This window comes from Gobio gobio (genome assembly GCF_949357685.1).
Source record: "Gobio gobio genome assembly, chromosome: 2".
NCBI classification, from domain to species: domain Eukaryota; kingdom Metazoa; phylum Chordata; class Actinopteri; order Cypriniformes; family Gobionidae; genus Gobio; species Gobio gobio.
In genome coordinates, this window is record NC_137098.1 from 49,850,290 (window position 1) to 49,865,471 (window position 15,182).

Sequence of the window (15,182 nt, forward strand, 5' to 3'; positions counted from 1 at the left end):
CCTGGCTCAGACATAATGAAGTCCTACTGCTGCCACGCCAACCGCAACTTCTGACGCTTCTCACAGGTGGTGTGCCCAGATTAAAAGCCACCCCTGCCTCTGAAGCCGGCCACACGGCTAGGCCTTTGAAGCCAGGGAAAAGCACTTACCACTGTGTGCTAATCACTCATTGTCTGTGTAGATGAACAAGGAAGCCTGGATGTGAACGAGCGCACTCTCAAAAACAGGCCCGTAGGAATCTGTTAAACTAGCCGTTTAACTTTGATAACAAGGCCAAGGGGCATGACCTTTTGGGTTTGAGACACGGGAGCTTGCCACTGACGTTTTGCCGGGCAGGCATATTAATAGAGCGAGGTGAATGCTGGGGGAAAAAAGGCCCGTTTCACACTCACAGACCCAAATGGGTTGTCTGTAAATAGAGCCACGGTGTTTCATGGTGATTTCAGAGTTGAAAATCTGTGGAAAAAACTTTTCAGCTCAGCCATAATAGAAAAGAGAGGGCTTCAAGGGAAACACAAGAAAAGGAAGAACATAATGACTTTATATTTCAAAAAGGAAATATAGGCAATTGAAAATGAACAATGACAATAGAAGTAACAAAGCATAAAACTTTCGGATTTAGCGGAAGCGGGAAAGTTAATAATACAAAATAGAGGAGATAAGTCCTTGAAAGTCGTCAAACACAAAACTGCAATTATCATTGTTACAATTAAAGAAGAAAGGGTTTGCGAGGCAAAGTCTTCCTTTAAAGAGGATTACACTATTTCATACGAGAGGGAGCATTCACTATTCATTTCTCTTAATTTTACTCGAGACGTTTTAAAGTGACAGATGTCACAAGCCAACCATCATTATTACAAGCACAATTATTGGATTCCTCCGTATTCACAGATGCGAAACACTGTGCTTTGTATTCCGCATTGAAAATCCTTTCAAGTAACTGCTGGCTTTATGCCACATGTGGATTCTGCTTCCTTACTGCATTACATACACACAGTATAAAACACAAAATGCTAGTTCACGTGTTGCACCGAAACTACACATTTTCAGAGGTAATTCAATATGTCAACACTGCACCTTGTGTTTTATGTCCTCTTATCTGTGGAATGATAGATAGAGAGTCATCCTCGTGGCTGCTTGCTCTCGGTAAACACCTCAATCACTGCAATAGATTTTGTTTAATTTTCTGTGTAATTAATGTCAGGGAAAGGGTGCTCAGACTCGCGTTGACTTCCACTGGCTCGGCACAGTTATGGGCGACGAACTTGAGTGATGACTTCATTTATAGATCGCGGGACCATCAGGCGGATGGCAGACGTAGCCGGCGAGGCCTCTGCCTCTCCAGGACCGAGATAGAGCCAACCTCTGACTCGCCCACACTGTCCCACTGCCAGATAGGCGCTTATCATGACAGTCCGCGCAATACATCTTCCCGCACTACGAGCTGTGATGGGCAAGCTGGTTCTCTCGTCCAAATGTCTACTTTACATGTTTTAATGAATTACGACTGGATTGTTGAACAGCCTATTACCAGAGAAGGCAGTTAGTGACAGGTATTTGCCCATGCATCACTGAGGATGGGCTGCTGGAGAAAGCTGGTGACATATGGCATGAAGAGAGAGACTCCAGGTAGGCTGTTTGTCTTCTCTCTGCTCATTGGATGAGAGTCGATTAGGGTTCTAATGCTGCTGGATGTGGATACAATTGTGATTGTGTGATTATTTGATGTTTGCAGCGTGAAATGACAGCAGCACTTCTATCATTACAGCTTTCTGTCACAAATGCATTTGTCCTCCACATAAACCAGGAACAGACATGCCTTAACATGTCCCGCTCTACCTCAGATTTCACCTGAAAGTTTCTGCATTCCATGTTACCCGCCCATTTCACACAGCCTGCTGATATTTTGGCTTGGGTGCTGGTTGTTGTGTGGTTCAAGTCAGAGCTGAGTTTGGGGATTTTGGTGGAAGAAGCCACCAACTACATCAAAGCTATATAAGGAAAACATATTTTTAAATATATAAGTTAACACAATTTAGGGGATTTAATGTTATATTATATAAATATTATATTATATAACATTATTTTCTACATAATACAATTTAGTTGTTTAATTTATTTTAATACCATTCAGTATAATTGATAGCCTTCATTTTTAACATTTAATAGGCTTAAAAATATAATACCTGTAATATTAATGGGGTTGTATATAGTGTAGTAAGTAAAGCACAGTTATTTTGCCAAGACAGACATGTTCCTGGATCAACATATTTTGTTGATCCTGGAACAACATTCCTGTCCAAAACTTACCCCTGTCCTAACTTATCCCGCTCCTAACCATATCTCTACCTCTAAACCTAACCATATCTTATCACTAAAATCAGAGGGAAATTATAGGTGAATTACACTGATGTAGAAGCACCTGGTTGTAAGCCTAAAATTGACATAAACTGTAAACCTGTCCCTCAAATCTGATTGGTTGATTGGAATGTTGTTCCAAGGTCAACAAACATGTTGATCCAGGAACATGTTGCACTTGGTGAAATCACGTTCACCGTAGAAATATACTGTAGTGATGTTTCTGTCTCTGTCAATATCAGCTCTCCCTGTTTGAATGAGAGCTGTCAGTTTTTTTTACGCATTCATTTTTACAGTAAGAATAATTAATATTAATAGTTGAAACATCTGTTGTCAATATTTTTATGTGATGATCGATTCTCTCAGTACAGCGACAGTATATTATTTACACTTATTTTCTCAATTACGCTTATATGTCTTAATCACTGAGACAAGCCAACAGGATCAAAAACAGGCAACCAGATAGAGGTTAAATTACAAGCATCCTGTGGGTCTCATGCACCGTGCACATCGGCCTCCCATAGAGAAGCACAAGGAGGTGAGCCTGGCTGATCATAAGATAGGTCTTCATGCAGACCATCCTCAGTCGGCCACTCTCTCTTGCTTTATTGAGCTGGTGGGACCCTGATAGTTATTATAACAGAACAGAACAGAACAGAACAGTGATTAGTATTATTAGGGGCCAAGCACCGAAGGTGCTTTGGCACCTATTGTAATCGTTGGCGTTCTTATTCTTCTTCTGCTCTGGAAGTCTATGGCAGCCTATAGAACCGCTTGTGAGAAAGTTATGAATTTTGGCACACAGAAAGAGGACAGTCCAAACATTCAACAGAAATTTTGGAGTCTCTAACTCAATCCACCAACTGTCCAAAGATTCACTTACATTTATGCTAATAACTTTTGACCCATAAGGGCCAGAAACTTTTTCAACTTTATCAAACTCTTCCTAGACGGTTGCTCCCATTTTCATGAACATCAAATCAGATCATCCTCAGACTATGCTGGCAAAAAGTTATCAAAAGCTTTTTGATAAACCCAACCATTCTTGAATAACGTGCAAACAAATTCAAAGAAGAGCATGCCACCTCCGCAATGCTTTAGCGTATTCTGACCAAACTTGGTACATGTCATCACAAGCATGACCTGAGGCTACATGCTGCGTTTCGGCACAGCGCCACCTACGGTCCGGAGATAGCAAAAATGGCTATATAAAACTGGTCTTGTTAAAATCAGGGCAGCCAGCTGAGTTGAATGATATCTAATACCATATCCGTCAGCCATTTTGCATTTTGTAGCAAAATGCTGTATTTTTTTAACACATTAGCGTATCCTTACGAAACTCGGTATAGGTCATCAGCACGATCCCCTGAAGGAGCCTGAGAAGTTTCGAAACAGCGCCACTGTCCAACTATTTTCATGGGAGTCATCTCCTTAGATTCCTGAATCCTTGCCAAGTCCAACGATACCTAACATGATAGTTTTCGCCTTATGGTTTGTGCAACATTGCGATTTGGCGTTAAAACAAAGTTCGCGAATATCTTTAAAACTATTAGTCCGATCGAGACGAATCCACTGTAGGAAATTCAAAATCATAGGTCATTGGCATAACATAGAAGCCCAAATGGCAAAATTTGTATAATAAGTGGCAAAAATAATTTATATGAACTTATACGTAATTTTTTATGTACTCATATACATGTCTATAACTCCCAAACAAAATGAGATATTTTCACCAAATTTGACACCTATTTATGGGCACACTCTGAGGACACATAAAAAAAGTGGTGGGATTGTGCCTGTTGGTGACGCTATCACTGAACAAAATATTAAATTGCCACTAATTACAATAAAGTATATGAAATAAAATGCTATATTTTACTCATGATTTTACTTCTTGCTTGCTTCTTTGTGCTTGGCCCTTTAATGGCTGCTTGCAGCTTTATTTATTATTATTATATATTGATTGTTATACATTTATTTGTACAATTAGATCAGTATTACTTGGGAACAAAAATGATAAGGAACTGAACTGAGCAGAGAGAGTTGGTACTCCAGGTAGGCTATACACAATGTATAGCTAATATATATGGCCATTAAAACTATACAATGCATATTTTTATAACAACACCACCATTTAATTAAATATTTCGATACAAAAAAGAAGACATAAATGCCTTGTGATGCCTATAGTGCAGCATACAAAATATAATGTGACACGAATTCAGTGAAGTAACATCATATACTGCTACTCACTGGAGAAAAAGTGATCTGCTGTTACACTACTAAAAAAGTTAGTAGTTACTCCCAAACTTTGCATCCTGCCACCCTTTTCCCCTAGACTGAGACATTAATTTGTTTATTTTTTATTATTATTATTTTTTTTTTATGAATGTAGCATAGATAAACACTGGCTCACAGATAAACACTGGAACTTATTACCCTACTCAATTACACTTTCCACAGTCTCACAAGAAATCCTCCCTCCAGAGGCACTTCCTGTGCATCACTAAAACGTCCATTTCACCCTCATTTTGGAGGATTCCATAAATTCTCTGGAATCTCTGAATGTCTTTGCTGGCATATAATTTTTAAGGTGATTTAGTGGGGTTTTAATTGCTGGCCTGCTTTTATCCTCTCTTTAGAACACAACGACAGAGCATATAATAGAGAAGAATACTAACTGTACAAAAAAATAATTAAAATCAACAAAAGGTCAACACAAATATTGAAACGTACAAGCTCCCAAACATGACTCTTTCTGCAAGTTACATCGTTTTGTAAGTAGATGGCAATAAGTGAGTGAGTTAAAACACACTGAATCATTGAAGTACAAAACATGTGACTGTCTTTATCTTTATGAATGAGTCTTTCAATCATTTACGTAACAGATTCATTCAAAAACACTTCCATCAGGATTGAAGCAAGCAACAGTCTGAGTGGATCACTGAATCATTCCTTCAACTGATTTGTTCAAAAACAATAAGTGAGTCATTGTTTTTTAACAAATCGGTTGAGAGAATGAATCACTGATTCATTCAGGAACAAAACATACTGCATGTGGCTCAGAGAGAAAGCACATATTATACTTTTACTTTATTTTATTTCATTGTCCATTTTCTACTGGCAAATACAGCAAGGAAAGTCTAGCATGCCATTTTCCATTCGGTTATGTATCAAGCCTTTGATGTATGACAAGGACTTTGCTTAGTTTCCAATATTGGTGTTGGTAACGATACATAACAGAAATGTCAAGCGATTTGATGACACTGCTGTCTTAGCTGCATTGTTCATTAGCAAAATGTCATTAAAAGCACATCACCGTCTGTCGGTTGAGCGTCATGGTTAGAATGGATTTGTATAAGTAATTTGAAAGTTCTCCCAGACATTTTGTTCAGGTCAACCCCTCTCTCAACCCAAGACTGTATGTATCATGATGATGGAGCCTCTCTTACACTTTGAAGTCTGCTGCGTCTCAAGATGATATTCATCAGTTGCGGATGAGTCAAACTTCTTTTCTGCCCTGCCGATGAGTGTGATGGTATTTTGAAAATGGCTCAAGTTTCTATGGGCCTAAGTGTCTTACACCCCCAAGACAATATTGCCCAGGCGCCAGGAAAGCAATATTCAAGCCATTCCATCACTCTAATCCACTCCCTACACATCCATATTTCATCCTACCTCAGCCTTAATGAAAGCCATGGCAAACTTACCACTGAGTCTCGTAACAGAGCTAAAATGGAAAATTAATAAGTACAAATATGTTGGCCTTTATAAACTAAGAAGAAGGATGTGTAGGGCCAAACTCTGGTACACAATGAAAGGAGTCCAAAAAAGAATAAAAATGAGTGCAAAAAGTGAGAGAGAAAGAGAGAGAGAGAGAGAGAGAGAGAGAGAGAGAGAGAGGACTGAGAAAGTCCTGTGAAGCTCTGAGACAGCTGGAAGAGGCTGGCTATCTCTATCCCCAGTTACCCCATCCAATCCCTAGTTCCCTAACCAAGAAAAGACAAGCGGCTGTTTATTCCAATGCCCTTCAGCTGACATTAGTGCAGGTCTCTTGTGCAATGCAGTTATCTTCCGCTGTCCTGAATATGTGACATTTTTTTAAGTAATGTTTGCTTGTGTTAAGCGTCGCTTTCCTCTAGATATTTCCAGTAAAGGACTGCTGGGGCAGAATTCATTTGGTGTGTATGTTTGGGGTTTAGGAGGGATCGAGGGCACTTGTTTCCGTGCTTGGTACTTGTACCTGTAAACACGTGCTGGGTCCCCCATGGGCTTCCTGCTGAAAAGGAAGGAAGAGCAATGTGTGCCTTCCCATGAGCCACTGCGGGACGTTGCACAGGTTATTGAAAATCTGTGTACCTCAATTTCCCCATTTGTCCCACTGAAAGTACAAAACTCTTGGCTTAAACAATAATCCTGCATGGACAAGGTCTTCCAATATTAAATTCCAACCTACAGGGATATTGCCCATAATTTAAAGGAACTAAGGCTTTGGTTTGTTTTGGTTTTGTTTACCTCACTCAAAATACAGTAAAACAAAGTTTGGAAATAATATATTTGGTGTTTGCATAATCATTCAATTAAACTGCACTGAATTACATAAATCAATAATTACTATCAATATGAGAAAATTAGTCATTTTACTAAATTCACTCAACCTAAACTGTTAAAGTTTGAAGACAGTTAGATTTTTTCAACAAAAAAAAGAGAATACTTGGCCCCACTTTATATTAGGGGGCCTTAAGTACTATGTACTTACATAAAAAAATAAGTACAATGTACTTACTGTGTCCAAATTGTATTGCAAAACACTTTTGCTGATATCAAGGTGGGATACGGGTAGGGTTAGGGACAGGTGTGGTGGTGTGGGTAAGTTTAAGGGTTGGGTTAGGTGTAAGGGAAGTGTCAACTGTGTAATTACAAATGTAACTACAGAAATCAATTACAGATGTAATTACATGCAGGTATTTTTTTAAATGTAAGTACAATGTAAAAACATGTATGTACACAATAAGTGCATTGTATCAAATTATTAATTAAAATGTTAGTACATAGTAGTTAAGGCCACCTAATATAAAGTGGGTCCGAATACTTTTATGCAACAAGAAAGCGTTTAATTGATCAAAAGTGACAATAAAAAGTGACAATTAAGACATTTATGAAATTACAAAAGATTTCTATTTCAAATAAATTCTGCTATCATGTGACATGTATCATGTGATCATGTGACACTGAAGACTGACTGAGCAATGATGCTGAAAATTCCGCTTTGCCATCAGAGTATTTTTTTTAAATATATTAAAATAGAAAATAGTTATTTAAATCTAATAATAATAATAATAATAATAATAATAATAATAATAATAATGTTTTAACCGTATTTCAAATCAAAATACAGTTTTGAATATTTTGAACACAGAAACAACTGTGGATATGCAACAAATGTAACTTCAATATAATGACTCCCTTATCGCAATAAAACCTGCATGAAAAATCTGCCAATAGGCTGAACCATAACATTCAGAATCAATCACTGGCCTTGCTCTTCCATCATGGTCTGTGACCCGGTCTTCCATGAATAACTTTCTCCCTGGTTACATTCCCCACATCCAGACTGGGCTCTGCTCTGATTAACACCTCTAGACAGTAGATTAATGTGAGCTCTAAATTATGCCATCATTAGTCGATTGATTATTTCAATGTAATTAAACCCAAACACGTGAAGCAAGGTGTCACGCAGCCGCTGTAAATTCAGGATTCACCTTCCCAGACAAACAACACACAACACAAAAACGCTTGGAATATGCTTGAAGAGAATAAAAGATACAGGCATGAAAAGATTAGTTGGCCTGCTTTTTACAAATCCATTTTGCATAATGGGGGAAGTGAAGGGAAGGGCAAGCAAAAACTGAGAAAAGTGGTGAAAACATGCTCAGCTTATATTGCAGAGAGTGCTTCCTATTACAGTGCATAATGACTCTATTTGCACTCCATTAGGTTACATGAACTCTGGTACTCATGACACACCGCGCTCATGCCTGCTGCTCTGCCAAAATTGAATGCGTTACGCAACCATTCCACAGTCTAGCATCTGCGGGTTAAACATCTCCATTGGTGTTCTCTGAAACAAATGCATCAAAGAGGCTGAATAAATGGTCTAAGAGTGAAGGTAAACTAACCGGATTACTCCATTATCCTATTAAGTTCACTCTGATACACCGAGAGATAGCGAACAGGCAAAAGCCATCAGAGGACATTAAATGGGGTTTGGATCCTCTCATGACTGCTCACTAGTGTCTCTGAAATTGAGCAGAGCCCTCGCTGTGACGTGACTTGAGGCGAGATTACCGCGCCGGGTTCAGGCGAGGCCTAGCTGATGGCAGCAGCTTCCACAGAGAATCAAATAAATAAACGGCTACCAAAGAGACCCGTTTCATTGTGTACGCCCGCCTGAATGAAATATCAACAAAATGTCTCGAAGCACGAACAAATGATTCGCTCAAAATTAAAAAGAAATATTTAGATCTGGGTTATTAAAGGTAAACATCACCAAAGTATGACATTTGAAAAGGATTTCTGCCCCTCATCAAAAGGTCTTGATGTGGTTCGAGCATCCAAAGGCAACTGGATTTTCTGGATCGACACCAGCATTCACAACTTCACAAGCATACGGGGTGGTGTGTGTATAAGCAAGCCACTAAAGATTACTGGCAATCCCTGCAACCAGACACCCCACACACAAGCGCACCATCCGTTTGAGGGATACAGCGAGTTTAGATGTCACACGGAGGCACGGAACTCCATTTGCCAACACGCATCTCCAGGAAACACTACGCTTTCACTCCGATTCATTCCACTTTGTTATGCCCTTGCTATTCACAAGCAAATTGTTTCTAAAAGCAACGTGAGGGAGGAAATGGCTGCCGCCGATAGGTGAAGACTAACGCGTGATGACACCGTGTTTAATGAATTTGAACTCTGAATGTGAGGCGTGGGGGGGGGGGGGGGAGAACTATAGAGAAGAAAAAGAGCAAAGCCTGCAAATGAAAGCAAGAGAGTCAGACCAAATAGAAATCCAGTGCTGTAATACCCTCAAGCAGCCTCCTGAAAGAAGCAGTCTCAGCATAAGGTATTCCCACTCCTGATAAAGGACTTCCTCCCCGCTCATAATCAACACATAATGCATTATTTTCCACAGATAACGAGAAAAGAATTAGTTCAAATTATTTTAAGTTTTCTTAATTGCTTTTGCTGCCTGAAGCTGTTCTCGGCTGCAGCTCGAGTCTCGCTGCTGTTAAACTTACTGCTGAGTTTACACACTCTTCCATTAGCGTTAGCCTAATTCGTGCACTTATCTTCCAATTGTAAAGTAATGGTTTATGAAGCATTCTGGTCTTTATCTATATGTACACCTCCAATGCAATCATGGCTCTTAAATGATATTTCCACTAACACTCATCCCTAAAATTAAAAAAAGCAGTGGGCGTGCGTTTCAGTGAACAAGCTAATATCCCAGATCCCAATGGGGCATTTACAGGTGGGTTTATAACTCTAATTATCATGCACAATTACAGTATATCAACTTTTAGTAGCCTATTGTACGCCTGTAATACATCAAGTAGACAGGTGCCTTGGCTATGGAGTATTTGTCTTGCATTAGACGGTAAAACAAACAAAAGTTCACAGAGATGTAATGTCCTACCCGTGGGTGATAATGAGGAAGGCACATTGCGATTTTAATAGAGTGGCATAAGGGGCAATAGAGCATGTCTGTTGTAATACAGTAAGTCACAGTCAGGCAGGACAAAGACATTCCATTATTTTTTAATAACGCTGAAGGTTTCTTCAGTTTAAACATGATTAGGTCGAGGGTATATGAATATATAAATATATACAGGGGGAAATAAAATCATATGCATAACCTTGAATGATTCAGCTCCTTCAAAACTGGATCCGCCGATTGAGTCAAGAGGGATTTTGAGCTTAGCTTGAGGAACTTTTGAGCTTAATTTGAGTTTGGCTTGAGGAACTGACAGAGAAATAAACCTAGTCCTAGTTCTGTACCAGGTCGGTTTCAGCCCTTAACACAGCTGTTAATGTTCTGCAAAGAATGTGCAAATTGCAAGTGCCAGTCTGCAGTACGAAGCCGAATAACACTCTTGCTACTTAGAGCCAGTGATGGAACAAATTTGGTCAAATTGGTAAAGTGCCCAAAGGGAGGAGGGAGACGTTCCACAGAAAACCAATTCCAAGCTTGGGTGAGCCCAGCATTGTTTGGAAACTCTCCAATCTGAGAGGCCCAGCATTGAGTGTTAGGCATAGACTGTTAAATAAGATTAGAACAACGGGCTGTCGGAGCAACCCCCAATACTAGAGACAGAGGGGGATTTCTGTCACGATGTAGTAAAGTCATAGTCTCCTTGTGCACCTGTCATTATAACATTTTGAAAATGTTTGTGTGCGTTGAAAAGCAGAATGCTGCTAAGTGGCTATTGGGGCGATACAGATTTAGAGGTTGCTTTGTGGATGCTGTTCGGAGAGCATCCGGTTTCCTGCTTTTGATATATTCCTGGTAGCACCAATTAAGCTCAGCCAATTCCTACAGGAGATGAAGAGAGGGCTGATGGATCTGTCATGGGACCGCATGATCAAAGCACACAGAGTGAAGAGAGAGGGGGAAAACACATCACATGCAATTTCACATTTATTAGGGACTTTAAGAGGCTTGTTGTGCACCGTGTAGCCGCTATGAAAACACTGCTGCTTAAATCATAGAGAACACAGCGTAATTGAGACCTTGGAATAACGTGGCAAAGCGGACATGTGCGCTTTCCTAAGATAATGGCTGAGAGAGAGCCTTCAAGCCTCCAGATTACCCATGATGCCACTTCTACCAAACCTCTCAACAACCCCCCCATTTCCTGTCTCTCTCATGTGAGAGTAGCATCTGATTCATAAAATCATTATTAAATCCCAAGGTTGTGTCACGAGCCTGGTGCTTTGAAAGGATGCGTTTTAAGCGGTGATAAGCCCAAGGAGGCTTTCATTGTGAGTCAAAATGTAAAAGCATGTACATTATTTGGCCATGTGTCAGGATTATTTAAGAAGCTGAAACATTTTCTTTGACAGTGAAGCAGCTTCAAACCTCAATAACGAATAAATCCAAAAAAAAAGACCTTTTTAACCCTTTCAGTTCCACATTTGAAGGGATACACTACCGTTCATAATTTTGGGTCTTCAGCGTGACAATATGCCGATTTGGAAACTGTTCTTATTATTATCAATGTTGAAAACAGTTGTGCTGCATAATATTTTCATGGAAACCAGGATACTTTTTCAGGATTCTTCGATGAATAGAAAGAACAAAAACTGCTTTTATTCAAAATAGAAATCTTTTGTAATATTATAAATGTCTTTACTGTAACATTTGATTAATATATTGACTCTGTGTTACATTTAATTTATTTACTTTAATTAATTTATTTAAAAACAAATCATATTCGCCCCAAATTTTTTAAAGGTAAAGTCACTCAAAAATGGACATTTCCGAACGTGTATGACTTTCTTTCTTCAGGGGAATACAAAAGAATACTTTTTCAACTGAGTTCCATTGTATGAAAAAAAGAAAAGAAAAAAAGTGTCATAATTGTAAAAGGTCTGACTAATGTGAATTTGGAATGCTAATGTTCTGGATGTGCACTAAACTAAAGAATGACCCATACTGAACCGGTCCAGAGCATTAGTCCTGCTCTCTGTCCTGTCTTGCCTGACTAGGACAGATGGGGGAGGTAAATCAAGGCAGCTGAGTGGAGAGCGCTGGTGACAGTGCATTAAGGCCTTCTCCCAGCGAACTGTCACAACTGAACATTGGGGGTGGGGGGAGTTTGATCATACGTGGCTGCCGTCCTGTCAGACATCCTTAAAAGCAAATGGGGCCTAAGTGCAGTTCAGCTCTCGCACTGAGACGACCGCCACTGTGTACAGGAGCATCTGCTCTCCCCACTCTCAGCCCTTCATCTTCATCGCACTCCTCCTCCTCTTCCTCCGTACATTACTCACGGAGGACAATGAGGTGAGAAGTGATGGCGGAACCGTCTCTGTGCACTTTCACCCTGCGCCCATAAAAGCCTCTGACAAAGTGTCAGTCTTCAACATCATCATCATCCCCAGCCCCGTCATTAAGAGCCAGAAGAACTTTTATGCTGTCTTTGCAGACCGTCAAACATCCAGGCCACTTTTAACTCCCCCTCTCCAGCCAGTACATTTTCGTGCCAACACTGGGAAATCTAATTGGGAAAAGGTACTATTTTATTCATCAATATGGTGGAGCTCCAGGGGCCTAGCTGTCAGAGATAAGGTCTGTGTGAGTGCTGCAGTGTGTTGCAGGCCAAACACATCCTGTATGCTTGCACATACATGGACGCCTGTGGAGGTCTCTAGAGGTCCGATGACCCTGGTCAGTCTTATGACATCACGCTTCAAATCTAAATAAAGATGCCCAGTTTAGGCTGCCTTTTGACTGTTTTTTTTATGGGGGGCTTTTGCTACTTTTATTGATAGGACACAGAAAGAGAACCACAATTGATGGGGATATGAGTCAGAACATCACTAGGCCACTGCTACAAAAACAGTGTTACAATATGTTGTATACTGTAAATAGTTCTACAGATAGATTACTATAAACTTTTAATATGCTTCTGTTAAAGCTACACTGTGTAACTTTTTTAGTTTATTTTTAGCTAAAAACACTTAGTTCTTTCAAAAATATATGTGCTCATTAATGTATATTTACTTCTTTCAAGTAATAAAGTATTCTCGTAAGTTTATAATATGCTATTGAAAATACATACGGGTAAGGAGTTCGAATGCGGGTCGCCATGTTGCCCCCCCATTTTGAAAGCACATTAGCCAAAGAGGCACATACCCGTAAATTCAAAATTCGCCTTTCGCGTTTTAACACTCGATGGCACCGTGTCGAATGTGGACGAGGTCGAACTGGAAGCCATGTTAATCTTAACCCTTTAAGACCTAAGGGTATTTTTACAATTAATTTTCCGCCTGGTGTTATTTACTAAAAAAGCTTGTAAAACATCAACCCTGTTGTGCACAGACAATGGACACACCTCTTTTTTTTCAAGACAAGTTGCTCTGTCAGTATATTTGTGTTGCCTTGATGTCACCTGAATGTAAAATAAGTTATGGGACCATAAAGACAAATGAAAACATAAAACGGAAATTGAATCACTCAAATATTTATTGAAAACACACACAAATAAATAAAAGCTAAGCATATTTCCTCTGGAAAACAGTTTGTTCAAGTCTTTAGAGTCCTGGAACTCAGAAATAAACATGATAACTTATACAGAACCAAAACTATTTACATTTTTCCAAAAAAAGTCCAGGCGCTTTTGGCCTCTTTGGATTTTGGATATTTACTGGTGCCAAGCCTCAAAACAGTTCCTATCAGGAACTTCTCCTCAAACTTTCTCCTCAAACTTTTTCCTCAAACTTTCTCCACAAAACTACTAAAAACTGCAGCGCGTCTCTCTCTCTCTATCCTCAACACTAGCCCTGCGTCTCTCTCTCTTCACAATAAAAGAGCTGTGGTTCATGCGTAATGACGCACACCAACGTGGATGACGGATCAGCCTGTCATTGGTCAAACCCTCATCCAAAATGGCAGCTAGCATCGCGCTAGCGGCAAAAATGACGGAAAATTTATAAATTATGGACATCAAGTGGATATATCTTGGATGTAAGCGTTTTGATTTATTGCTGAACAACTCCAAAAAGATGCACATGTTCCAGGCTAGATAGAAAACCTTCTGTAAAGGCTACAAAGACACCACAGACACCCCCGTGATGGCTAGCTCGTTAGCTTTCTGCTGGAAAAAACGGTAAGAAAATCGATAAAAGTTTCATGAAATAGATATTTATCGGAGGTGCCGTGTGACGTCGTGGGCGATGCCGTCGGGCTCTGAGGGTTAAACTAAATCGGCCACCGTAGGAGTTAAAACGAAATCGGAATTGAGAGGAACAGAAACTATTATTCACTGGATGGCATTAACCCTTTCCACCGCTAGATGGGGGAAAATATCACACAGTGTAGCTTTAAACACAACACATTTTTGACTTCATAGTCAATAATTAGGAAATAGCACAATTTCTTAAAATAATAGTGTGCAAGCATATACAGTACTTTTGCCTATGTGGATTTTTGTGATCTACGCACCTATAAACTTAGTTTTGGGGCATGCATTCATAGTGGTACATTGAGTCTCTTTCCATGACAATCTTTAAGTCGAGATGTAACAAGTAGCTACAGATCTTTTCTTCCATATTATGATGTACATTCATGTGAATGTATTATTCGAGAAAAAGAATCTGAATCGTACACAAAAAGATTAATAACATGCATTTAGAAAATAGATTTTAAGACTTTACTTAGGAAATAATAATTGGGCCCCTAGTGGCCCATATTGTAACTGCTTGCTAATTGTTACTACATTAAAGGGTTACTTCAGCGATTAGCATTAAGCTTTGTATCAGTAGAAACCCGGTAGTATATTTGAATTAATGTACTTTCCCCCCTCATATCCCTCAGGGACGAGAGAATTATGCATTTTATTTCTGGAAAAAATCCTCAGATGACACAAATATCGTCATTTTGCGTCATCGGAGGATTTTTTGGCCTGAGCCTATAGACTACAGCCAGTAGAAGCAGCTAGTTCCGCATGTTTTCAACCCGCCCACAGGGGAGGGATCTCACTCACAGAATGTAAATGTGCACGGCCGCTCGTCTCGGGCATTCATAACGGAGCAGT

The 15,182-nt window shown here is 39.6% G+C and overlaps 1 protein-coding gene across 1 annotated transcript in view; it reads left to right on the forward strand.

Moving 5' to 3' along the window:
* The first annotated feature begins 1,412 nt into the window (after window positions 1-1,412).
* lmo1 (LIM domain only 1) overlaps window positions 1,413-15,182 on the forward strand; it is a 70,549-nt gene continuing 56,779 nt past the window's right edge. Inside the window, exon 1 of the mRNA XM_079810896.1 lies at window positions 1,413-1,629. Coding sequence (XP_079667022.1) covers window positions 1,578-1,629 — 52 coding nt within the window. The 5' untranslated portion in view covers window positions 1,413-1,577. The remainder of the gene's footprint in view (window positions 1,630-15,182) is intronic.